The sequence below is a fragment of the Filicampus tigris genome, chromosome 2, assembly GCF_054856515.1.
Source record: "Filicampus tigris isolate MCC_2025a chromosome 2, RoL_Ftig_1.0, whole genome shotgun sequence".
In the NCBI taxonomy this organism is placed as follows: Eukaryota; Metazoa; Chordata; class Actinopteri; order Syngnathiformes; family Syngnathidae; genus Filicampus; species Filicampus tigris.
In genome coordinates, this window is record NC_141218.1 from 16,469,997 (window position 1) to 16,497,377 (window position 27,381).

Sequence of the window (27,381 nt, forward strand, 5' to 3'; positions counted from 1 at the left end):
CACTACGGTGCAGGGCACTGGCTTGTGGTGGAGGAATGATTAGCATTTTCCCAACGCATGGTGTTCTCAACACAGCATTTTGGTTTGCTTAAAAAGAAAAGCATTTTAATTCACTTCTTCCTGGTTTGTACACTTTGTGTGTACCATCACAGCTGAAGGTAAAACGCGTGCTCTTATCATTTGCTTGTTACTCTTGGAGAGGTCAGAACTGGTGTGGCTAAAAGCCGACATCCCCCAGGTGACCATCTAACTTGAACGTAATTGCAACTAAATCAGAACTTAGGTCATTTTAAAAAGTGATGTCGGTGCTTTAAAGTCTTCCGTAATAACAATAGAACTCTTTGACGCATCTGTCTGCTTCCTTGGAGGAATTTGTTGGCAGTCTGTCTGGAACTGCGCAGTAGTTCAGTATTAATACGGGGTGAGGCCATCACGTGACTCAGCGGATGTTTGGCAATTGGCTATGACATTTTGCGTCTTGTGACGATGCTAGGCCATCGCCCCTGCTTTTATAGACCAACTCACAACTTGGCATTTCCTGTCGTTGTCCTGGACCCTGGCACTGCCATAGTCATCGGTTAGCATGGTCACCTTTGGAGCGGGCGCTGCTTACGCCGCTTGCACAGCCGGCTAAGCCTGGTAAAGATCTAAAGCTGATGTTACAACTTTTGATGACAGTAATAGGTTGTTAGGTTATCCGTAAACGGGAATATTTACAATGTTGTTTTTTCAGCTCTGGAGTCAAAAATGAACTGGGGGTCCTTTTACGCCGTGATCAGCGGCGTAAACAGGCACTCAACGGGCATCGGACGCATTTGGCTCTCCGTCATCTTCATTTTCCGTATCCTGGTCCTGGTGGTTGCGGCGGAGAGCGTCTGGGGAGATGAGAAATCCGGCTTCACCTGCAACACCCAACAGCCCGGCTGCAACAGCGTCTGCTACGACCAATTCTTTCCCATCTCGCACATCCGCCTATGGGCGCTCCAGCTCATCCTGGTCTCCACCCCGGCACTTCTTGTGGCCATGCATGTGGCCCATCGCCGTCACATTGAAAAGAAGATCCTAAAGCGGGCGGGCCGTAACAGTCCGAAGGATCTGGAGCACATTAAAAACCAGAAGTTTCTCATCACCGGGGCTCTTTGGTGGACCTACATGATCAGCATTGTCTTCCGAATCCTCTTTGAGGTTGCCTTTCTCTACATTTTCTATATGATCTACCCTGGCTTCAGGATGGTGCGCTTGGTGAAGTGCGATTCGTACCCGTGCCCCAACACAGTGGACTGTTTTGTTTCCAGGCCCACAGAGAAGACCATCTTCACTGTCTTCATGCTGGCCGTGTCTGGAGTGTGTGTGTTACTCAACCTGGCAGAGGTGGTCTACCTCATAGGCAGGGCGTGCAAACGGTTCCTCCGCCGCTCTGAGGAAGAGTCCAAAGTGGATTGGATGAGTCAAAAATTATCTTCCTACAAAATGAGATCAATCAGCTGATAGCTGATTTTTTTTTTTCTTTTTCTTTTTTTACTGTGAGATAAAAGAAGGGCGAGAGGTGTTTTACTTTCTCTCACACAGCCCTTCATTCTCCTTTTAAACTACTAAAAAGCCACGGAGCATGTTGCTCAGTATTCATGCTACAGTATTATTTATTTGCAGTGTAAAAATAGTGAACATATATTTATTATAAGAATTTTTTCAGCTGTCAGCAACAGTTTTTCCTTTTCAATTTTTACTGACATGTGGTATTCGCGTTGTATCTTGAAGATAGGTAAAGGTTCATCAGCCCTCGTCCATGTTTGAATTAAAACCAGCTCATTCACAATTTCAATTGCTGTTATCAATTTTCTTCACTGTATAGTGGATATGAAAAGTCTACACACCTCTGGTTCAAATTGTACATTTTTGTGGTATAAAAAAAATCAGACCAAGATAAATCACTTCAAAAAAATTTCCGTCATTAGTGTGGTCTTAACCAACGCAATTTAAATTTCTTTTTTAATCTTTTCAAGAGTAGAAGAACAAATAAACAACAGACATAATCTCCTCAACGTGGGAAAAGGTGTTACCGTTTGGTAAAATGGGTGAACATTTTTGTCTCATTTCCATAAAGTATGTTTGGCACAAAAACAAAATTGGTCATCCCAAAAAAAAAAAATACTTAGAGTGAAACATAGTGATGACAGTGTCATGCTTTGTTGCTGTTTTATTTCAGCTGGTACTAGGACCGTTGTCAAGGGGGAGAGAATTATGAACCATTCAAAAAAGTTCTTACTTTGTTAGAAAGTCCCCAAAGTCAGGAAAAGCCTACTAGAACATCTGAACTTTGACATTTTAAATGGCGATAGGTGTGTGCTTAGCACGTCCGCCTCACAGTTCAGAGGTCGTGGGTTCGATCCCGGCTCCGGCCTACCTGTGTGAAGTTTGCATGTTCTCCCCGTGCCTGCGTGGGTTTTCTCTGGGTACTCCGATTTCCTCCAACATTCCAAAAACATGCATGGTAGGTTGATTGGACACTCTAAATTGCCCCTACGTGTGATTGTGAGTGCAGCTGTTTGTTTGTCTCTGTGTGACCTGCGATTGGCTGGCAACCAATTCAGGGTATACCCCGCCCACTGCCCGAAGACAGCTGGGATAGGCTCCAGCACACCCGCGACCCTTGTGAGGATAAGCGGTATAGATAATGGATGGATGAAGGTGTGTGCTTACTCCCTTTTGACATGAGTGAGTGTGACTGGTTACTTCTGAACACAAGCTGCATCCCAGTTATAAGAGGGGGTGTGCACTTGTGCAACCACATTATTTCAGTTTATTTGCACTTCGCCTCTTGAAAAGAATTGAGTTTCATTTTCATCACAAAAACCTTGCATTTGACCAGGGTGTATAGGCTTTTTATATCCACTGTTCCATATCGCTACCCACAAATGTTTGGTTTTTGGTTCTTTTTTTAATGATTATTATTTCTGTGAACATTGCAACCAGAGTGGGCAGGTGGCTTTAGCCTTAAAACGAAATAACATTTGGAAATACTTGTCAAAAATGTCAGTTAAAGCTTTTTGAGAAACTGTACCTTTAAGAAGAGAAGAGTTCAACTTTCACTCAGTCACAGAGGTATTCATGTTCATTATTCATGTTGAAGATTGCAGTTGTGTAGAATTTCACTGCATAGTACTAACAGCAAACATTTGAAAAGATGCTAACTTGTGTCGGGTCTTCCTGGATTGGGTTTTTGTTCTACGCTATGTATAAAATGATGTGTATGTTGACAGTGCACAAAATAGAGCATACCCAAAGTGTGATTGTCGTACCACTAGTGATATGCGGCTCCCTCAAGTGGCACATGAATGAATCATGTAATTGGCTTAAACTTTTTTTTTCATCCAGTACAGTGCAATTTTTAAATCAAATTCAGCTGTATTTATTATGTGTTTCCAAACATTTATCTAGGTGCAATTTTTACTGAACTTTTGTGTGCAATGCATTTTAATTGAATCACTTAAAGGGGAAGTCAATCCAAACATTTTTTTAAAGAATATGTTCTATGCAAGCCCACTGGTTGAAACAAGGCATTCTGATTAATTATGCATTTGTGGAATAAGAGTTAATACTCTGGTTTTTAGCCATCTCAGGGGGCGGCCATTTTGTCACTTCTGTCGACTAAAAATGACAACACAATAGCTCACTGTTCAGATAACAACCAATCATGGCACACCTTCAAAAAACAGATGAGCTGTAATTGGTCGTTACTTGAGCCCTAAGCAACATAGAACATATTCTTAAAAAAATGTTTGGGTTGACTTCTTCTTTAAGTACACTTTTCTATCTTCCTGTAATTAAGCACTGTGTTTATGTTCAAATGGTGCATAATGTTACAATGGCGTACAATAATGCAAAATGTACTTTTCAGGACTAAAATTTCTGCAGTGATTTTGATGATCACTTGGGCCTACTATATGCTACTGTGTTTAAGGCTAGTCACTAAGGGGGTATTTGGGGAGGCAAGTAAATCTTTTTTGAGGTACTTGATGTAAAAAATTCCAGAACGACAGCAGAGTAGTGTAATTCATTCATACAAAATGCAGAACAGCGCTAAAGTCCTTCTGTAATTATGTAGTCATGCTGCCGCAAATGTTGCATGCATGTGCTTGTGATTGTAATAGTTTAAGTGGTGCCAGAAAACATCGTACGGCACTTTTCCAATACTGTTTTTTCATGAGCTTCTGCATTACAAACAACTACTGGTGAAACCACTAATTATAATCGGCTGCTTAGTTCAGTAGCACAATGCAAGAACTGACCTTTGATAGTTCATGCAACTAATTAAGAGTCAATAATATGACATTCAATGCTAGAATATGATTGCACATTTTCTAGTCCATTCAGTAAAAGGACAATATTGTGCTTATATTTAAGCTAGTCAAACCCAATTAGGTAATGTTGTCGGGTAATTCCCAACTGAAGGCCCAGGCTCCAAATGCACGGCTTGGCATCTTGTATGACTTTACCCAGTGATGATTTGAACTTGTTTTTTGTTTGACTTTTCAGGCCACAAAATTTGGATTCAGCAGCAGTTTGGCATATGGTGAACAATCCTTCAAAAAAGAGGCTTGTTTACTGTCAAACTAAACAGGAAACAAAAGGAATGTGTAGTTAAAACAACCATAGTTTAGCCTTTCAGTCCACTAGCTTAATGCTAACACCAATAAGCATGTAACGTATGTTAAACCTTTTTTTTTAACACTTTCAGCAGCAGAGTGTAAACAAACAGTGCAGCAACATGTACACCGACGATACAAGAGTACTCACATTCATATATCCTTCATCCTTTGCACAGAACAACTAATCTTAGTGCTGTACTGATGAGCTGAGAGAGGATTTGAGCGAATCCCGCTTGAGCTCTAGGCAGGACAAGCGCAACTGCATTATGATTGGCTGCTGCATCCAGGCAGGACTGTCTGTCTAATACTACCCCCCTGTGGCCAAGACACTCAGAGCACCATTCAATGTCATCATGTCATTACTTTGTTTTTGTAAAGTACACCATTATGGAGTGCTATTTTTACCTCATTAAAATGCTTTTTGGGGGAGTCTCTGGAATAGATTAAAGGCATTTCCATTCATTTCTAAGAGAAAAGTGTTTTGCGTTACAAGCGTGGCCACGGATCAAATTAAACTCTTATCTCAAGGCACCACTGTATCTAAATCTCACAATTACTAATTATGGGCTAGGTTTATTTTATTGCCGTTCATTGTTGCTCTTGTTCCTTTCATTCCACTGTGAGGATGCAAAGGCCGACTCATCTCCAAATCATGCCCCCCCATGATAGGAGAGACCCCTGCACTATATTTAGCCACCAGGACCACTTGTGGCTGGAACAAAACCCAGTCGAGCGCATCATTGGCCAGCTGCCCTGTCAGTCACTCAAACAACCAAGTGGACAGGCTGTAATAGTTTACATTCGTGTACACTGGGCCAAATTTAACCACAGGGGGAGGGGCGGGCCGGACATGGTTGAGACTTTGTCCATTAGTGTGTTGTGGTCAGTGGAAGAACCTCGGTTGGGGGCGTCCTGGAACCTGTCCGCCTGAGCCGGTCGGTGTGGAAATGACGCTGTGGCTGGTAGGAGTCCAATTTTCCTGTCCATTCAAGGGCATTGCCAAGAAGCCCCAAAGATCACACTTGTTCTGAGACCCGTCGGCGTGGCGGTCGGCCTCATGGACCCTCAAAGACACACAGGAGTTCTATACAAGGGATGTAGAAGATGACAAGGTGAGTGAATTGCTAAATAGGACGTATGAAAGGGTTTTCTACTTGCAAGGTGCTCTGAATGAACCACCCATTCTTGCCCAATACAGGTGCTGACCTTACTAACATTATTTCAGTGGTACCAATATGAACTTCAACCTCGTCTAGCTGGTGTTCCCTTTCACTCAGAGCACCGATCACGTTGCCACTGCCGGGGCCACGAGGGCCACGACTTGCAGGATCATGCCTGGAAGCTGACTTTCCCTGTCCACACATGCCAAATATATACCCTCTAAAGTAAATATAATCCTGTTGTGGTCTACGTGGAATCGTATCAGTAGCCGCCAAGTTGTACACTTGTTTTAACAACCTGACTCTTGAGACTCATTTGCTGTAAGCTCCGCTGAATTTGGTAAGGCATTTTGGAGGAGGAGAATACTTGCTGTAGCTGTTAGACTGTGTTATTTCAGCCATGTAATGTACACTATATGAACAAAAGGATTTGGACACCTGAAGGATTTTTTTTTTGGTTCTTTCGCCCAGAGAAGCTGGGTTGATCTCTGGGTCTTGTACATGTATTATTTACACATGTAATAATGAACAAATTCATCCATTAGAAGACCATGCCTTTATGGATATGAGTTGCATTGTTTCAATACACTAAAACCTGATGAGTTAGGTCAACTCATATGGTTTGATTACGATGATGTATTTAAGAATAATACAGTATCTCAAACAATTTATCTATTAATGGATGACATGATTTGACTACAAAAACCTTAGATATTTTTGCTTAAGTAACACCAAATTATTATGAGTAAAATGGTAAATGGGGCTGCTTTCATTGGTATAACCGTATTCTATCATCACAGTACTCAAAGAGCTTTATCACTGTCTTCTCATTCACGTACCAATAACACAGCATCAGAACAACTGGGGTTTAGTATCTTGCTCAAGAACACTTGGACGTGAGCTGAGGATCGAAACAAACCACAAGATTCTGCTTTGGAGACGACCATTATTCCCGGGCCATTTCACGCTGATGGCCTTGTGATGACACACGCATATTGCAGTATACTCTATACTGTATTGTAGACACTATTGAATTCATTGCAATACGTGTGGTTGACTAGAGTTGTGGGTTTGATCCTCAGCCTTTGTGACCATGTCAAAGAGTCCTTCAAGCGGAAATCAATCCAAACATATTCTTGAAAAGAATACGGTCAAATTTGGTCTATTAAGTGCAATGGCATAAAACTCATACCCACAAAAAAATTGATAAATCTAATGGATATATTTTATTTATACACAAGCACTATGGATGTTGAAGATGAAATCGACCCAAACATATTTTTTTCCAGAATATGTTCCCAGCAGGCCCACTAGTTGAAACACATTCTGATTAATATTTCATTTGTGGAATATGAGTTAAGCAGCAAAATCCAACCCTTTTTAGCTCTCTCACGGGGCGGCCATCTTGTCACTTCTGTCGACTGAAAATGACATCACACCTGCTCAAGGCTCAGGTAATGACCGATCACGGCTCAGCTTCAGAAAACAGGTCAGCTGTGATTGGTCGTTACCTGAGCCCTGAGCAGTTGTGATGTCATTTTCAGTCAGATAGATTTTTTTTTTTAAGTGTGCAACCACTTGAAATAAAATTGCGTAAACTCAACTATCATTTTTTTTCAGTGTAATCCAAACACGGCATTCTGATTCAATATTGCATTTGTAGAATATGAGCTACACTGAAAAAAAATGTTGTACATTATTTACTCTATTTTAATTCTTCAAGTGGTTGCACAAAATATAATAATCTGAATCCAGATATCTTTTTAAAATAAACTATACATCTACTCAAAAAAAATATCTCACTCCAGATTATTTTATTTTGTGCAACCACCTGACGAAATATAATTGAGTAAATTAAACCATCATTTTTTTCAGTGTAAGCAGTCAAATCCACCCGTCTTTGTCCATCTTGGGGGCGGCCATTTTGCCATTCGCTGTCGACTGACATCAAAGTTGCTCTGGGCTAAGATAACGACCAATCATGGCTCAGCTTCAGAAAACAGGTGAGTCGTGATTGGTCGTTATTTGAGCCCTGAATAACTGTGGTGTCATTTTCAAGTGACAAAATGGCCGCCCCCTGAGATGGCTAAAAGAATATGAGCTGTTTAACTCATATTCCATAAATGTAATATTAATCATAATGCTTTGTTTCAACTAGTGGAAGCGCATAGAACATATTATTGCAAAGAATTTATGGGGGTTGACTTTAAATTATACTGTAATAATAATAATAATAATAAATATTATTATTATCGTTATTATTATTAGATGTATGGTAATAATAATAAGAAGAATAATGATTATTAGTAGCCTATTAGTATTAGTGTTAGTATTAATATTAGTATTAGTATTAGTATTAGTATTAGTATTAGTATTAGTATTAGTATTAGTATTAGTATTAGTCTGGCAAAAAAAAGCTAGGGAACATCCCTAGTAAATTTGCATGTTTTGCCTTTTGTACTAAAGAGCCTTTTCCCAATCCCTCCAGTCCCAGCTGTGCACTCACATAGACCATGGGGGACTGGAACCTGCTGGGAAAGCTCCTGGAAAATGCCCAGGAGCACTCCACCGTGGTGGGCAAGGTGTGGCTCACGGTCCTGTTCATCTTCCGCATCCTGATCCTGAGCGCCGCCACAGAGAAGGTGTGGGGCGACGAGCAGTCGGGCTTCACCTGTGACACCAAGCAGCCCGGTTGCGAGAACGTGTGCTACGACATCACTTTCCCCATCTCCCACGTTCGCTTCTGGGTGCTGCAGATCATCTTTGTGTCCACGCCTACGCTGATCTACCTGGGCCACATCCTGCACCTGGTGCGCATGGAGGAGAAGCAAAAGGAGAAAGAGAAGACGCATCCTCCAGTCAAGCCGGCCCTCGTCATTGATGCCCACAAGCACAAAAAAGCCCTGATGAGAGACGAGAAAGGACACGTGCGCCTGCAGGGGGAACTCTTGCGCACGTATGTCTTTAATGTCATTTTTAAGACCCTCTTTGAGGTGGGCTTCATTGTGGCCCAATACCTGTTGTACGGCTTTGAGCTGAAGCCCATGTACACGTGTGACAGGCCGCCGTGTCCCAACGCGGTCAACTGCTACATCTCCCGACCCACTGAGAAAACCATCTTCATCATCTTCATGCTGGGCGTGGCCAGCGTCTCGCTCTTCCTCAACCTCATTGAGATCTACCACCTGGGCTTCACCAAGTGCCGCCAGGGCATCACCTTCAGGAGAGGCAACCAGTCACCCGAGACCTTGTCCAAAGGGCACAGCGACACCGAAGCGCCATTTAGCCCGACGTATGCCGACTACTTCCACGAGCATCGGCCTCCGAGCTACAACCTCTCGCCTCTGTCCGAGGGCGCCGACTCGTCTTTTCACCCCTGTAACAGCAAGGCGGCCTACAAACAGAATAAGGACAACTTGGCAGTGGAAAGGAGCGGCAGCAAGCTGGAAGAACGTGACCTGAAAGGGAAGAAGCGAGGATCTGCCCCCGGGTCACCCACGCAAAGCAGGCAAGGCCGCAGTGCCAAGTACAGCAGCAACAAGAGTCGAATAGATGATCTGAAGATATGACACATTGCCGTCAAGGGGCTGAACATTCTTTGGAAAAATGTATTCATGTTGCAGGTTTGACTCATTCCAAATCAGACTTTCGTGGTCCACAAAGTTGATTTTGTGAAAGTGGGACACAATTTGTTCCATAACACTGGTTGTCCTCAATCCTGTTCTACTTTCAAAGTAATTTCTCCATAGGAATTAATAGGAATAGGAAAGTAAGTCAAAACTAAAGAAAGTCATAGTGCACATAATGGTAATATTGTTTGCAGAACGATATTGTCACCTTGTGGCAAGTATTGCTGGAAATAAATTAAGTGTTACGCAACCAAAAAGCATTATAGAGTACATCCCACTCAATCGCAGGGTTAAACACTCCCAAGGCATGTTCCTTATAGCATTTACAGTTCTTTTTAAAAGGTATTTAAACACACTCTGAAATAATACAAAAGCATCCAATAGAGAGTGCAAGAGCAATGGATAACACAAAAATATTGCACACTGCACAGTGGACCAATCCCTCCATGTGTTTAATGTAAACAAGTCACATTTTTCCCACATACTATCAAACGTATCATGTAGATAAAGATGTACATTTTAAAATGAACCCGCAGTCGTTGCTTTGTGATGCCGTATAACGCAGGATGGCTGAGGATTGAGGCATTCCGTAATCTCTTCTTGAACTCTTCAGCCTAAAAACTAGGCTAAGCTTGAACCACTTCCTGTTTTCACTCTTCTTCTTTCAAGTTTACAGTGTTAAAGAATGCCATTTATCAGGCTGGGCATTTTACAAAAAAAATGCGGTCCGTTTATCGCCTTCCGCCTCCAGTCGCGGTACCCTTCCGCTATCTGTTTATCTGCAATTTTGTCCAGCCGGACCAAATAGTAATCGCCTATAGGCCAGTCTGACTATCATTTTAAACGTGCTTACGTTAGCGTTTCTGAATACCAACTTTGACAAACTCACCTACTAGGCGGACCAGTCCGTCACATAGGCGGTATGCCCAGCTCTGCCATTTAGCGGCCTACAGTGGAATTACACCCAAAATAAACAACAAAATTGAGTTATAACTGGACGAAAACAGGGATTTTTTTATTGTATTTATATCATCGTCTGCTTGGTAAAATTAATATGTGTATGTCATTGATATTTCATGAATTGCATTGCTCATATTGTATTGTGCAGACATGACCTTTCCAATGTCGCTGTTGCTGTTTTCGTTTTTACCAAGACTGTTAGGGTTGGGGTTCTAACACAATTAATAAATAAGTACCTGTGAAGTTAATCATTTAGATCACATACGTCAAAGTCAAGCCACATCCGAGAATGTTTTCTACGGCCCCTAGGATGATATTGCTTTATTATTAGATCCGGCCCACAGCACGCCGGTGTGGGTAGCAGATGTGATCGGGTCCTTCGCGCCTGCCGATGACGTCACGCTTTAAAAGAATATTGTAGTGTCTTCCAAGAACACAGTCGTAGTTTAATTAGCACGCTTTTATTAGTCCAACCGGCTACTGTGGGCCGCAGCCGACGCCAATACAGTGCGACAATACTGTTCAGTCAAAAAAGAGCCACGGCTCTCCTCTTCGTCCTCTGCTACTCTCGCTCGCATGCCCTCCCATCCAGCGAGCCGCACGATGCATTCATTAACCTCGGAAACAACACAACTTGGCAAGACACAAATTCGACCACAACACAGATAACCCAATTCGTTACACTATATCTGTAATATATTTCTTTCTATGTTTGCCACCCCCTGGCTGTTGTTATAACGAACATTACCTGCTACTTTTGCGAGGATCGTCCTTCGGTCGTCTACGTGCCGACTGAAGTCTTCTTGTCACTGTTTCGTGGCTTTCAGAATCGGATTGTGGTGAAGTTATTCGAAGTAAAACACGCTTTATTAAGAAATACTTCATGTTAGAAATTTCACGTTTTATTTTTAGTCATTGTTGGCATTTGATAAATTCATTGAGTTTTGACGTAGTAATGAGATGTCCCACACTGTGAGCAGATATTGAACGCTCCTCGAGCCCGAAGTGTTGATAGCGAGAGACGTGCCTTCTTTTCTTTTTCCTCCTTCGATACAGCTAGGTAGTAGCTTGTTCGTGCCAGCAAACTCAGTAGTTGCAGTTGTTTCACCACGTTTGTTGTTGTGTGTAAATGTTAAAAGGTGAGTTTAATAATTTACGTTTGTGTCAGGTAACTTAACTGCTGTACATAATTGCCTTGATATGTTCTCGTGAGTGATATCACGTTGATGAACACTAGTTAGTATGCTAGCTATTCTAGTGATGAAACGTGTGGATGTGTATTGGGTGTATTGTTTGGCTGTTTAATTGCTTAATACAGTGAATTGTAATGTTTAGGCATATTGTTAACTACTGGATATGCATTGGATGATGTTGCTAGGTTATTCTTTGTTTGTGTTGTTGCAGACCACAATAAATAGACGTGTCAAGTGGAATACGGGCCTGTGTTTTCTGACAGGAGCACCCACATTCATACCTTGCCACTCTAAAATAGAGTCAGCTGGAGACATCATACCAATCATATGATCCTCTCCGTTTTACTTCACATTATGTACAGTTCATACAATCTTGCAGCCCGACTCAACCAGAAAATGTTTTCCAGTTTAGTAGGAGAAACGCAAACGTTCCACTGATCTTGTTTCACAAGACGGGCAGCGGCGTCTTCTCGGGTCATAAGTGGAAGTGACATGCGAGCTGCCTTGCAAAAGTAGCATTAATGTACTTTATTTTGTTTTTTATTTAGTAAACCCGAACATAAAAACACAACAGCCAGGGGGGTAACAAACATAGAGGCAAAGAAATATATTACAGAAATATAAAGCGTGACATAATCAGCAAGCGCGAAGGACCCGATCCAATTTGGACATTTAAAAAAATTTCAATGAACATTCTATCAGTCCGGCCCTCGGCTTGTCGCAATTTTTTTAAATTTGGCCCTCTGTCCATTTGACTTTGACACCCCAGATTTAGATGCTCATGGAGCTAAAGTCTCACTGATGTTGTGCGCGTCCTGTATGATAATACAAGTTTTAAACTCCCAAGTTTTGGTTGACTTGCCAATTTTGGAGGTTTCACTGTACTTATAATCAGCTTTCCTAACTTTTATTGTTGTGTGAATTCAAAATCCCTGTCAAGAGAAAATGAATAAGATTTTTAAAAGTGTAGGCATACCAGGGGCGGAGCCATGGGTGGGCCTGGGTGTGCACAGGCCCACCCAGATTGACAGACTGCCCACCCAGTGAGATTCATGAAAAAATATATACTTTTAAATTTTTGTAAATGATTATGAAATTATTTTTTAATTTGTGTTTCGTTGTGTTTTTTTAAATATTTTATTGAATACTAAGAGATGACATAATTTGTGCACATTTGTGAACACTTTCAACCACTGACTGGGATCACTTCGACAGCACAAAAATACAGCAAAGTAGAGGTCTTCTCAGGTTTTTAAATTAAATTTTTGATTGATAAACTACTTGTTAAAAATTACCTTCACTAATTACGCAGGGGAACGTGTTTATTTCTGACCTGCAATCATTTGATGTAATAAGACTTTTCAAGTGTCAACCTCCAGCATAGTTGACAAGTGTAATGTTGTGAAATAACTGGCACTAGTCAAAACACTGTATCCAATTCCAGGGCGTGCCTCAATAGAGTTTGCGGTCGTCTCAGGAGTTTCCATACTTATAATGTGTCATAAGTCATCACGCAGAAAAAAAACATCTTCCAAAGCTGGATTGTTTGTATCTCAGTTTGGTTTTTGATTGCTGTAAAGTACTTGGTGACACACGTCTTTAAAAAGAAACATGTAAATAAAGCTGCCTTAAACTTGCCCCTTAGCATCGAGTCTCATTGGAGCTAATAAATCATGAACTACTTAAAAAGGGGTCCAGATATACCGACCATCAGGCAGAAATTGAGGATTTCCCCTCCTTTCTGGTCAGCCCAAAGGCCTAATTTTCAAATTTGTCGCCAAATACCTCACAAAAAGAAAAATACTTTCCTCTTCAAGCACCACCATAATGATCAACATAAAATACAGTACAGCAAAGCGTTGACTGTTCATCCATACTGTGCTACCCCATACCTGTCAACTTATACGTTTTCCCCGTATTTTATACGTTTTTTGATCATTTCAAATTGTGTACGCCGTACAACCATTTTTGTACGGGGAAAAGTTTTGTTAGACCGATCTCGTCTTGCCCATTCCGGCTCTAATCCAAATCGGCTCGGTCACTGTTAGCAGACGACAACGTTATTTGGTAGATAAAATAAACTTGTTTATACGAATTATCTTTGTTCTTATTGTACATAGTCTGTCTTGCTGTGAGTAAATAGGTGCCGCATTGTGTTTGTAAGGTTAATTATCGCTTGATAAGGGGAATTGCAATCATTAATAAGGGGAGCAATTGGCTGAGGTTGACAGGTATGCTACCCTCAGTTTGGGGTTGTTTTTTTCTCCCCTCTCTTATGTTTTTCTTTTAATCTGCGAAAACGGGGTGCTGAAGAAGGGAGAAGGGTCCGGCTGCGGCCGGGGCTTTCCTGTAAGGATACAAGAACGCCCACTAGGCGTTCCTGTATGCGTTTTGTCAACCAATGAGAGGGATCCAGTTGCAGCCGGGGTGTTCCCAACACGACACAGGTTGAGGTCACTGAGGGAGGCACAGTGGGTCCTCGCGACTTCAATATCAACAGTTACTAAAAATGTGGTGAATCGACAAAGCATCATGTCAGTAAGTTTATTTCGACAACACTCACTGTAAAGCATTGTATTCACATAATATGCCTGTCTTGTCATCTTAAATGTATTCGAATACGATGTAAATAAGCCAAAAGAAAGCCGCGTATTGGACTGTTTCTGGTCGTGACGCTAACGTTTTAGCTAGTATTGCAATATGCATGAACTGGCTAACAGGCTGCGCAGTTTCCAATGTAGACAATGTATAACTCGCTGTCGTATAAATATTTTACTGTACGTATGGGTAACTTATTTGCTACCTCTTCTCGGCTCGCCCATCTCTCGTTAATGTGTTCGATGCATTTTAAGAAGCATGAGATAGCGTCAACGTTCGGGTTTGGAGGGTGAGGAAAAGTGAGTACATATTGGTTAATGTTCTCCTTGTCTCCATTCTGTAGCTTCATCTGTCAATTTTGCCAAGCGGCCACAAGCCTCAAGCCACACGTCTCTCGCTATCAACACTTCGCGCTCGAGGAGCGTTCAATGCCTGCTCACAGTGTGGGACATCTCATCACTACGTCGAAACTCAATGAATTTATCAAATGTCAACAATTACTAATACCGGTAATAAAACAACGTGAGATTTCTAACATGAAGTATTTCTTAATAAAGTGTGTTTAACTCCGAATAACTTTTCACCACAATCCGATTCTGAAAGCCACGAAACAGTGACAAGAAGTCTTCAGTCGGCACGTAGACGACCGAAGGACGATCCTCGCAAAAGTAGCAGGTAATGTTCGTATAACAACAGCCAGGGGGTGGCAAACTCGCTGGATGGGAGGGCATGCAAGCGAGAGTAGCGGAGGACGAAGAGGAGAGCCGCTGCTCTTTTTTGACCGAACGGTTGTCGTAATGTATTGGCGTCGGCTGCGGGCCACAGTAGCCGGTTGGACGAATAAAACGTGATAATTAAACAACGTCTGTTGGAAGACGCTACAATATATTTTAAAGCCTGACGTAACCGGCAGGCGCAAAGGATCCGATCACATCTGCTACCCACACCGGCAGGCTGCCAGCCGGATCCAATAATAAAGCAATATCATCCCAGGGGCCGTAGAAAACCTTCTCGGATGTGGCCCGCGGGCCTTGACTTTGACATACGTACCTTAATATAAGTGGTAAAACACTCATTTCAAACACTACCGTATTTTCCGGACTACAAGTCGCGTTTTTTTTTCATAGTTTGGCCCGGGGTGTGACTTGTACTCCAGAGTGACTTATGTGTCAAATTATTAACACATTATATCGTATTCCTTTCCTTTTCAAGGTCAGCAAACAATACACCAAACAACCACAGGAGGGCGTTCTAAGGCTGCATGTAAACTTGTATTATATATTGACTTTACTACGGGCAGAATAACCTGTAGTGCAGAGCCGGGCAGACCTGTATATCATTTCACATAAAGAAACATAAAGATAAATCCTTAACACTATTAAAATGCATGCATAATTTAGACAGTTAAATCCTAATATTTTGTTAAATAAGTAATTAAAATAGTATGATAAAAAGTAGGGATGTGCTCAACTAGTTGTTTAACTGTTTAAATGTCTACTATTTATTAAACGTTTAGTATTTTACTAGTCGGTTAAACGCTGCATTAAGTATCACATTAAGTATAACGTGTCATTATGTGGACGAAGGACATCTCCGCAGCTGTGTGCTTCATGCGCCTTGGAAGAAAGACACACAGCTGAAAACTTGGCTGCTCTCTTGCGGATTGTGATGGGTACGTGACACTAGAAAATAAAGTCGTCACCTGTGTGCATGATAATGCACCTAACATGGCGAATGAGACCCTGTCGGACTGGGAGTTAGTACCATTACTCAATACATTATTCATAATAAATGCCATGCATTGCATTGGTAAATGTATCAGAAATGTATTTTTCTTTCAATTGTTCACTTTAATTCAGTCAGTTGTTGTTACATCAATAGAATTTAAATGAACAAACTGTCCTTAATGTTTGGGCTGAAGAAGCCCCTACTGTAAATACACAAAACATTTGCATTTTAAACTTTGAATTCAATATGTATTATATTTCTGGTTTTCTTGCTTATAGACTAGTCGACTAGTCGCAAATAAAATTTGAGACTAGTCGGCAGGCAAATTAGTGAAGATTCCCATCCCTAATAAAAAGGGGATTTGACTATTAAATACATCTACTTGTCATGCCTGTGGTCTACACACACGTACGGTGCGGAGACAACAAAGAGATAATTACAACCGAATACATAAATAGTTGTGGAGACTTGGAAACGTTCTAGATGGTTGGCGATAAATAAAAGACTTATTTAATCGATCTACGACCGTTTTGGTGAGATTAAAGTTATCTTACCTTGTAGTGTTGTCCACATTAATTTAGAGAATTTACACTGGCTGAAGCGGGTAGTATAGACCATTGATTCCGGTCAGAGAATCAGTAGGAGACACAGAATAAACGCACCAAGGCAGAACTAAACTTTGGTTCCTCCCAGTCTTTCTGACATACCTGTTGTAAATTCCTCATTAGTGCTTCGTTGATACAGGCATTCGCTTACTGTTTAACTTGTGTGTTTTACACCAGACATGTTTTCGGGCAGCCAATGGGTCCTTTCTTTATGTTGATTTATGTTGGGCATATTGTTGGACAGCTAAGGGGTCTAAGGAGAGACATTTGGAGACTGTTAGCCGTTAGCAGCTAGCGGCACCATCTTCGAGCCGGGATTGAGCGAGTTGTTGAGCTCTGTGGAATGGATTCGAGTGCTACTAAAGTCACGTTGTTCCCTATCACTGTGTCCGGTCACGCTCTTTGATTCGAGTGACTTTTTGGACGAGGCGCTCCGGTGAATCCCCCCAAATTCACATACAGTCCTAACTTTCTTGTAATTCTACATGTGTGAATGTAAGCTAAATGTTACCATCGTAGCTCAGTGGAAATGTGTACTAAGCGCAAAATGTTATTATTTTGATTTATATGGACACATTTATCTGCATTACGCAACAGAGGTAACTTGGCTTCTGGGTGGTGGAGGCGGGGCGTTGTGTAATGTAACGTAAGCATACCATTCAGCCTGTGTCTATTTTCATTTTAAATTGTTCGTTATATAAATTTCAAATCACGTGTCTGTTCTTGGTGTTGGATTTTATCAAATAAATTTCCTTAAAAATGCGACTTATACTCCAGAGCGACTTATATATGTTTTTTCTACTTTATCATGCATTTTATGGTTGGCGCGACTTGTACTCCGGATCGACTTATAGTATGAAAAATACGGTATATTAGGTAAAATAAAGTTGAAACTATAATGTACCATGCATGCTTTTGGAATGGGGGGGGGGCGGGGGGCAGAGTACCCAGAGAAAACCCACGCAGGCACGGGGAGAACATGCAAACTCCACACAGGAACCCCCAACCTCTGCACTGTGAGGTAGACATGCTAACCACTTACCATGCCACCCTGGAGCACATCACAACAAAAAGTGTTAAGTGTGTTGATAGTGAAGTGTGTTATTGGTACAAGTTACAACCAATTACTAGGAGGTTCTTGAAGCAAGTTTTTACAGCTAAATGTTGTCTGAAAACATAAGCTATAGCATCAAACTGAGACTCTGACAGTAATTTAGCTTATTTGCATGTAAATAAAATAATTTTAGGCCCTACAATACAAGTAAGAAATAAAAGACAAATAATCTTTCCGTTCCCTCAGAAAGGGGCGTTTCCGTCAAAAACGGGAATTTGTGGCCGCAGCTGGACCATATTGGAAGAAGGTGACCCAGCAGACTCCCTTTATGTATCCCTCTGTTGTTAATTGTTTTTCCGTGTCTTTTGGGCGGGATGTATCTGTTCCATTTCCTTACACCCTGTGGTACAATGACAAAGCTATTCTGATTCTGAATCTGAGTTGACAACCACAATGTAGTTAACAGATTAGCTAACACTTAGCCAAGCTGGTTCAATTTCTTCTACTACTTTTTCAGGCATTCTTTATGTCCTGTGGCACTACGCTGCCTCTAACAGGCCAGTCTTAATATTACAACAGACATGGTTAAATGTGTTGGCCATCTCGACACATAGTGATTTCTTTTTTCTCATTAGCCTATGTGTGGGATTTATTTAATTTAAAAAATCTGTGAAGATGTTCATAATTTGTATGCGTGGAAACATTTCATTATCCATCCAATTGTAGTTGAAATAACAGACCTCATTCACGAATCGTGAAGAACAAATTTGTTCTGCGCTATTAATAGCGGTGTGGTTACATTAGTGTTCTCACACGCACAAACTGCAAAAAAAACACTGTTCTGTGTGTTTTTTCATGAAAAAAAATATACTTTTACATTTTTTGTAAATTATTATTAAATTGTTTTGAATTTGTGTTTCATTGTTTTTTTATTTTATTTTATTGAATATTAAGAATGGCATAATTGTGGTTATCTCAGGAAGACCTAAACTTCATACTATTCAATTTGTCATTTTATTTGAATATACTATGTGTCGAGAGTGGGGTATTGTGCTGATTGAGAAAAATATTCGGGCCCACCCTGATTTTTCCAGGCCCACCCATTAGCCACGTTCAGGCTCCGCCCCTGGTTTACAGTAACACATGCACATATTGAGCTCATCCAGGAAATAATGTTGGTGCCTCTGGTATGTAAAAAAAAAAAAAAAAAACTTGTAAATGAGTTAACAGCATAGCCTATTCATGACGACAAAGCATCCTGCCTGGTGTGATGTAACATTCGTGTTAACACTTGATATCAAGGGAAGAGGAAATGCACGTTTGTTCTAACTAACAAACAACAGATCATAAGATTTCAGATGTCTTGGCACATGTATATTTTTTGTTTATTTTGTTTTTGCTCCACAAAATGCTTGTTCAATAAGAAACACATTTTGGGCTCATGGCATTTGTCGAAATAAGGAAAGTCAAACCAGTAAAAAAACAACATGTTGGTGGAGCATTGTTTTTAACTTGTGGCTTCAATGCATTTACTGTTGAAACTGGTAAAGTTTCTTTTTAACTTTCCTAATATAATTTTGTAAACACACATTGGTTATGAATGAGAGGTCAGAATTACTGTGTGTACAATTGTTATTTTAGTCTCTTTTTTTTCAAGACATGCCTTAATTTTGTTCTGCTTCTGGTGCAGCTGCTTGTCAAACTTGAATCTGACTTGTGATGCCCTTTTCCGCTAGTGAGACTTATTTTATGTGAATTACTCATCAGTGTAGCGGTTATTAGAACTGTGCCCTGGAGGGAACACCCCACTGATTGTGTTACGCCAGACCGCTAGCAAACACCTGGAGAGAATTTCATGGGAAATAACATCTTATTGTTGGAATTTAGTTGAGGTGTCCAAAGATTTGTGTCACTTTATTGCAATGGTGCGAAAGTGCGCTAATGAAGTACAAGGATTTTTCTTCACTTGAGTACCGGTATTTTGTTAAGTTTTTGCTTATACTCCCCAAATTCAATAAAGGGTATCTCATTGTTTTCAACCTCATAGGATGACAACAAAAAGTAAAAAAGACACAAACAGGGATAAGGAAAGTCAGCCACAGTTAAAGACCCTCTAAAGTGCCAAAAAATGCCTAGTAAATTTTACAAATCACATAGAAGAGTGTTGTTGACAAGTCTGCCAAATTTGAATGAAAAAATCACTTCATATATAAAATCAGAGTCCAAAATTGTGAAAAAAAAGAGACTTGAGGCGGTGACTTCAGACAATGCCAATGCTTGTCCGGCGATCTCGCTAATTGTTAGCTTGTTAGCTTGCTTGTTATCTCGTAGTCTCGCAAACATAAAGAGGTAATTTCTCCTGACATGTTACTGTTGTGTTAGGCCGCGTGCGGCGCGCAGGGCGTAGCTGTGGCGAGTTGGACGCCCTTAATGCCGGTCCATGGGCCCTCTGGCGGCTATAAGCCACTAGACAAGGGGTCACCAACTCCAGTCCTCAAGATCCCCTATCCTGCATGTTTTATGTTTACCTCCTCCAACACACCTGATTCAAATGATCAGCTCATCAGCAAGCTCTGCAGAAGCCTGATAACGATCCTGATCATTTGAATAAGGTGTGTTGGAGGAGGAAAAGATATAAAACTTGCACGATAGGGGCCATCGAGGACCGCAGTTGGGGACCCCTGCATTACGCTTCTATTAAGCCATTTTGACTCCCCCACACACACGCGCACACACCAACACAGACACACGGTTTCCACTCTTCTACCATCCATCCATCCATCCATAATCTACTGCTTATCCGAGGTCGGGTCGCGGAGGCAGCAGCTTCAGCAGGGAAGCCCGGACTTCCCTCTCCCCAGCCGGTTCTTCCAGCTCTTCCGGAGGGATCCCAAGGCGCTCCCAGGCAAGCTGGGAGACATAGTCTCTCCAGTGTGTCCTGGGTCGTCCTCGGGGCCTCCTACCGGTGGGACATGCCCGGAATACCTCACCAGGGAGGCGTCCAGGAGGCATCCTAATCAGATGCCCGAGCCACATCAACTGGCTCCTCTCAAACCGGACCCCCTCAACACCTCGGCTGCACCTAGAAATTCTGTCCATAAAATTGATGAACAGAATCAGTGACGAAGGGCAGCATTGGCGGAGTGCAACCCTCACTGGAAATGAATCCGACTTACTGCCGGCAATGCAGGACCAAGCTCTGACATCGGTGGTACAGGGACCGAACAGCCCTTATAAGGGGGTAAGGGGGCTCAGTACTCCCGAAGCACCCCTCAAAGAACTCCGTACTCCCGAAGCACCCCTCACAGAACTCCCTGAGCGACACGGTCGAACGCCTTCTCCAGGTTGACAAAACACATGGTTGGGCGAACTCCCATGCACCCTCGAGGACCCTGCTGAGGGTGTAAAGCTGGTGCACTGTTCCACGGCCGGGATGATAACCACATTGCTCCTCCTGAATCCGAGATTCGACCTCCCGACTGACCCTCCTCTCCACCACCCCTGAATAGACCTTACCAGGGAGGCTGAGGAGTGTGATTCCTCTGTAATTGGAACACACCCTCCGGTCCCCTTTCTAAAAAAGGAAGTCCCCCGGCAGAACGATGGAGTCCCCAGAGGGAGCGCTAACACTTGTTACACTCCATAAATTTAACTTTTAACATGGAAAATGTTGAATAAATACTGTGCTGTCTAATTTTGATGGTGTTGCTTTTTATACAAACAAATCCCCTATGACTTTGAAGTCAGAATTCTGACTTTATTCTCACTTTTCAGAATTGCCACTAAAAGATAAAGTCAGAATTCTGACTTTAAAGTCAGTTAAACTTTAAAGTCAGAACTCTGACTTTAATGTCGGAACTTCTCACTTTTATTTCAGAATTCTGACTTTATTCTCAGAATTCTGACATTAATGTCAGTATTACGACATTAAAATCAGAAGTTCTGACATTAAATTCAGGATTCTGACTTCAAAGTTTAACTGACTTTAAAGTCAGAATTCTGACTATCTTTTAGTGGCAATTCTGAAAAGTGAGAAAAAAGTCAGAATTCTGACTTTAAAGTCAGAACTCTAACTTTAAAGTGAGAATTCTGGCTTTATACTCAGAATTCTTGCTTTAAAGTCAGAATTCCGACATTAAAGTCAGAATTCTGACTTTCAAGTTTAATTGACTTTAAAGTCAGAATTCTGACTTTAAAGAGAGAATTCTGACTTTATTCTCCGAATCCTGACTTTAAAGTGACCTTTCAGAGCCAGTACTTTTTCACTTAGTTAACTAAATGAAGTATCTGTCATATGAATACTTTGCCACTTGCTGAGGCCCCCATCGACATCTAAGATGCTGCTGCTCTGCCATCTGCTGGCCACTAAAGAAACTACTTGCATTTCCCAAGCGTGCACAGAGCAGATAATATTGATAAATTCCAAAGTGGCTTCCTCATCTGTTCAGTCACAACAAATACATATAAAACATTGGATTAAAACCATCAAGAACCACTGAAGTGTTTATTTAAACCAATGGCTTGCGAAAGCATGTTGTTTCATTTTAGGGCCTGTGTTCCATTACACAGACATTACACATCCAACTTGCTAATGTGTGATAAACAGCCAGAAACGTAGCTTACAATTGCAGGAGGTTTGCTTGATGCTTTTGAAGCAGAAGCAAAAAGGAAAAATGGACCTCGTGATGTGTGCTGACTAAACGGGTCTGATTGCCTGCAGGCCTGTTGCCTAACACTTCGACGCCATGCGCCCACAGCAACTTCACGACAGCGTGGCTCAAAAACTAAATTTGCAGACTTGGGAAAGGAAGAAGCAGCTGCAGACATGCTCTATCAAGCAGAAAATGTTCATTACCACATGGCTTTTTGTCCAAGTTGCTCTCACTGTGTTTGCATGGCGGGAAAGTTTTTTCTGCCACAAGTGAGAGCCGCAACTCCCTGCAATAATCAATCGGCCTCTTTAATCTGGAACACACTTGAAAGCACTTCTGCATGGGGCTGTCGAATCGATTTTTTGGACCATATTTTCTGGCAGGATCCAAAAATAACTGGCAGAATTAAATAAGGAATGAGTAATAAACGTTTGTCACGCTGAACAAATTAAAAACAACCAGATTATTTATTGTCAAGGTTTTCCATCATTGCATTTAAGTTTGTCTGTTACATTTGGAAACTGCTTTGAAATGAAGTAAACATTTGTGATAGAGAACATAACGGTAACACAGCACTATTTTGTGTGCGCATATTTTGTTTTACACCGATTGTCAAAAGTATGTAGCGCTGAACAATTAATCAAATTAAAATCAAATTCAAAATGCAGTAGAATGCAATATTCGAATCGCAAATGTTGCAATTTGTAAAACAAAGGCTGCTTCATTTCTGTTGGTCAAATCAAACATCAAATCTGACATTTTATAGTTAATCAGATGAATGTATTGCTTGTGTTTGTTCAAAAATATACATGAGAATAGGACATTGAAAAAATAATCATATACATTAACTCGCAATTACAATACTGAGGGCCCAAAATAAATCTTAACTTGAGTTTTTTTATATATATTGTAAGTATTATGTATTTTTGAATATGTCCTTAAACACTGTCTTGGGTGTTTATTTACTCAGCTGCAGAGTAGAAGGTACCAATTTGCGGTTAAATGCAGATTGTCACAGGTGATTGGAAGTTAGGAACTGTGCCCTACAGCAAAAAAAAAAAAAAGTAATTGATGCCACTGGCATTATTTTCCCAAATATGATTTCTTATATTAATAGTTTAAATTCTAAAGATACAACATACAATGATGAAAAACAAATTCTACATTTCAAGCTCATTTTACAACACTACCCTTAATAGATGGTTTAGACGTGATCTTCTTTTTAAGTGTGCATGTGGGTGAAGTTTCTCTGTAACTTCCACTAACAACACAGGCTAATATTAGCTCTTCCCCAACATACAAAGTTTGTCCCTTAGTCCAGGTGTATTACTTCAACATACAGGACAGTACTTGCAACATTCAACACTGTACTACTTTCCTTTTTAGACTGTGTTTTATATGTATTGTGTACATTTTTGTTTTGGGTCAATTTGTGGTTGTATCAAATGTCATAGTAAAGGTACAGCTACCTTGCTGCAACATTCTATTTGAGGGCTGCCATATATTTATTTAAGAGAACAAATATATAGACTGTTTGACAGGACGCCCGCACTCAGTGATTTTTTTTGTCTTTTTTAAATACCCGTGAAGCCTCAAAATAAAGTTACTGCTTTATGAGAGTGTTTGGTTTTATTTACAATAAAGACACATCCATTTATGAAGATAATCAACAAAAATACAAAACCTGGTGAAAAATGATCAAACTAAGAGGATTGCATTCTACTACACAAATTTATTCAACTAGGTCACCAATCGGTTTCACAGTGACATCACAAAAGAACAGCTGTACAATTTGACGATCGAAGTGTCACGACACTTCTCTGAAACAGAACAAAAACGCAAAGCTAAAACATTGTGACATGGTAAGACAATTGCAAATTCCAACTTGTGTGTATTACTTCTTTGAACTCAACAAAATATTGAGCAAAATATGCGTGACGAACTTGGCATCAAAATTGTGATGGCTTAACAATTTTAGAATCAAAGGGCTCAATGACGTACGCAACTAAGCAAAAGGGAAGATGTTTTGCTACATGTTGGACTTGTGACTGTTAGACAAATGGAAAAAAAAGATCTTAAAAACTGCCCTCTTTTAACTGAAAAAGTCAAAATGGGTGTTCATAAGAACACCACATTCAATAGCCTCCATTTAGTATATTTAAGCCTAGCACACTCCAGAACGGTCTTGTTAGCTGTTACATGTTGAGCCGGGGTAGTGCTCGTGGTGCTGGGGGCTGTTCTGAGGCTGCTTCTTCCTAAAGGTTTGAGCATCTCCTTTGATCGTGCTTAATCGTATTTTCCCTTCCCTTTGGGTGTGCCTTCGTTCCAGGCCACGTAAACAAACAAGGCCAGAACCACGTGTACAGCCAGCACAGCGACGATGGCGGCGTAGAAGTAGCTATCCGAGCTTGACATCTTCATTGACCCTGAAAAACAAACAAACAAACAAAAACAAAAAAACAGAGATCAATGCAAGCGGACTGTGGAGGACAATTGGTACGCCAGTTGTGTGACGTGCAAAGGAACAAGTATTTCTTGTATTCAAGTATTAGTATTTAAAGGTGATTTCATAGTATTAGTGCAACTCTGCATAGCGCATAGTTTTGGGTTCCATTTTAAAATGCACTAAACATTTGAAGCTAAAAAAAATTAAAAAAAAAGTGTATGGAAGTTTTTCAAAGTTGGTAGACAGAAACGCTAATGGACGCAGGTTTAAAATGCTAGGCGCACCGGCCTATAGGCGATTACTATTTGGTCAGTCCGGACAAAAAGGTGGATAGACGGCTGCAGGCGGAAGGTGTTAAACGGACCGGCTTTGCTCATTTGTACATACCTTAAAGAATTCATGCCGTAAGCTACTAATGGTCCTATAAGAGCAGCTGCTTGCTGGTGCGATTATCCCGTGATTTACATATGATCCGACAAGTCGAATAATCACGACTACTGTTAGGTGATTAGTGGACTAGCAAATTAATCGTTTGTGGCAGCCCTGCAGGAGAGCACTCACAGCGACCCCGCTGGCAGTTCTACGTTTTACAGCTGCTAAGTATGGCCAGTGCGGCGGCGGCAGGAGGGCCAACCAGCCAGTCTTGTTCATGTTATTAAAAATATTTTTTTATCCCCGTGGTATCGAAATGGTATTGAGTATCTTCCTGGGTATTGATATTGAGTTGGAAATTTTAGTATCGCCACAACCTTACTCATAACTTTGTTACCAGTAAAAGAAAGTGAGTCAGTTGAATTTACAGAGAACATGCACGTCATGGCACATGGTTAGGATGGTACCACCTCTGCCACAATTTGACCGTGAAAACTATTTAAGTACTATTTTTCTAAAGCGGTGATTTTCAAAGACACACTTGCATTGATCATTTCGCAATGTTTGTATTAAAACACTTATTTAGATACAATTTAACTAGGGCAATCAGTAATACATTTTAATTACAACTCTACTTAAGTACAGTTTTTCCCCCCATATTGAGGGCAAGGTTAATGTTCAAACTGTGAATAATGTTTAAGTGTCTAATAATAATGCTACAAATACTTTTTAGAAGTAAAACCTCTTCTTTGTTTTTGATGATACTTGGGGCTACTATGCCACTCTATTGTAATGCTGGTCAAAATGGTGGTTCATGAAGAACTATTTTTTTGAGGTGGTAATTGGTGTAAAAAGTTTTGCAACTACTTCTCTAAAAGGTATATTCTTAAGTTAAATATTTTCTTTGTCATTGTTTTCATTTCGAGTTCTGGTGATATTAAGAGACGCTTCTAGCGCCTCTCAGTATCACGTTCTAGCATCACTGTAAACTACAACCACCATACGTTCATTGTTAAATGAAGAATTTTCTGAGAGGGTAAAAAAACGAAAATTAACTTTGTAAATGCAAATTGTTTTAATGCGACTCATGTACTGGTCGCTTGTGGTACCTAGATGTGTCAAATCTATACAATACAATACATTACACAAACTATTTTAGCATTTCTTACTGGCTATACTCCACAATTAAATGTTATGCAATGTATGTAATGTTTCCACTTAGGAATAAGTCATTCAATGTAGTCAGGCAGGCACCAAGAAACAACAAAGTCTTGGAGTCAAGAATGAGTTTTGTTTTGGATGGTTTTCATATCGCCCCAAGTGGAAAAACAAACTCGAGACAGCAGCACAGCATGGAACAGAAGCTAAATTTACCTTCGAAGATGTAAGCTTTTGAAGCGAAGTATAAGCCAATCGGTAGCGTGACCATTAGGATGGTGAAGAACAACAGTGTCTTGAGGGCTGAAACCAAGGAGCCTTCATTCCTGCAAGGAAGCCACACAAACACGCAGGCACACAAGTCTGCTTTTGTTCCATTCCGGGCAACTCCTGCGCTGATACATTATCCGTCACGCTATAACACACTGCTGCCGCTCAAAGCTAGCTACAGAATGGACACACGCAGGGAGAAAGCGACTTTCCTTACGTTCTAAAATGAGGCGGGGGTCCGCCCGTGATGTCCGGTGACGCGCTGATGGGTCCGTCCATTGTTGTGCTGAACGGCGAACGGAGGAAAAAGCCACACGAATGATTCTTCCTTGTTTTGCGTTACTTCCGCATCAAGTCACGGGACCGTCACATGACCACTTGATATATCTCAGTGGGTATCGCGAGAATTGGGAGCTGGCGTTCACCTCAAGGTCAGAGATCCTGACAGTTTTATGGGATTTATTGTTAGTTAGTTCAACTAACTAACAATAAATCCCATAAAACTGTCAGTATCCCCGAGTGATTTTGGAAGTGAGTGCCATACATTAAGGCCTACACTGGATATTTCACTATTATTAATGTTACATTAGCTATTAATGTTACTTCAGAAAACCTGATGCAAGAATTTGGTCGACCACACTGAAAGTAAATTAATTTTTCTGTGTGGAATTATTCCACAAATAGACTTTATTCAGAAGGCTTTTAGCATAGTCCCAGATTTAATAAAAAAAATACTTAAACAAACAAACAAACAAACAAACAAATAAATAAATAAATAAAAATATACAAGAGCATGCAATTGATTGAGAAGTCTTGTTGCTAAAACTTGAATAATGTACAGTAGTCTCAATGATGAATGATGCCATTTAGTTATAATTGCAGCATGTCTGCCTGCTATAAAGGGTTT

At 40.8% G+C, this 27,381-nt stretch overlaps 3 protein-coding genes across 3 annotated transcripts; 2 read left to right on the top strand and 1 right to left on the bottom strand.

The window, feature by feature from the left end:
• Positions 1–12: 12 nt before the first annotated feature.
• LOC147151600 (gap junction beta-1 protein-like) lies at positions 13–5,086 on the top strand. Its single transcript, XM_086057403.1, has 2 exons — positions 13–158; positions 734–5,086. The coding sequence occupies exon 2, from the start codon at positions 748–750 to the stop codon at positions 1,486–1,488; it is 741 nt and encodes a 246-aa protein (XP_085913529.1). The 5' UTR covers positions 13–158; positions 734–747; the 3' UTR covers positions 1,489–5,086.
• Positions 5,087–5,692: 606 nt separating this feature from the next.
• On the top strand, positions 5,693–9,378 carry LOC147151601 (gap junction alpha-3 protein-like). Its single transcript, XM_086012130.1, has 2 exons — positions 5,693–5,761; positions 8,298–9,378. The coding sequence occupies exon 2, from the start codon at positions 8,323–8,325 to the stop codon at positions 9,376–9,378; it is 1,056 nt and encodes a 351-aa protein (XP_085868256.1). The 5' UTR covers positions 5,693–5,761; positions 8,298–8,322.
• Positions 9,379–23,940: 14,562 nt separating this feature from the next.
• vma21 (vacuolar ATPase assembly factor VMA21) lies at positions 23,941–26,858 on the bottom strand. The gene is made up of 3 exons (XM_086021190.1): positions 26,692–26,858; positions 26,421–26,530; positions 23,941–24,654 (listed from the first exon to the last, which is right to left on the bottom strand). Exons 1-3 carry the CDS (start codon positions 26,751–26,753, stop codon positions 24,515–24,517), a joined length of 312 nt encoding a protein of 103 aa, XP_085877316.1. The 5' UTR covers positions 26,754–26,858; the 3' UTR covers positions 23,941–24,514.
• Positions 26,859–27,381: the final 523 nt, after the last annotated feature.

Excerpts from the sequence above, each read along its gene's own strand:
- LOC147151600 (XM_086057403.1), top strand. The coding sequence starts at position 748 with ATGAACTGGGGGTCCTTTTACGCCGTGATCAGCGGCGTAAACAGGCAC.
- LOC147151601 (XM_086012130.1), top strand. The coding sequence starts at position 8,323 with ATGGGGGACTGGAACCTGCTGGGAAAGCTCCTGGAAAATGCCCAGGAG.
- vma21 (XM_086021190.1), bottom strand. The coding sequence starts at position 26,753 with ATGGACGGACCCATCAGCGCGTCACCGGACATCACGGGCGGACCCCCG. Across the intron at positions 26,531-26,691 it reads CCCCCGCCTCATTTTAGAAC|GAATGAAGGCTCCTTGGTTT; the intron begins GTAAGGAAAGTC and ends GCTTCCTTGCAG. Across the intron at positions 24,655-26,420 it reads AAAAGCTTACATCTTCGAAG|GGTCAATGAAGATGTCAAGC; the intron begins GTAAATTTAGCT and ends TTTGTTTTTCAG.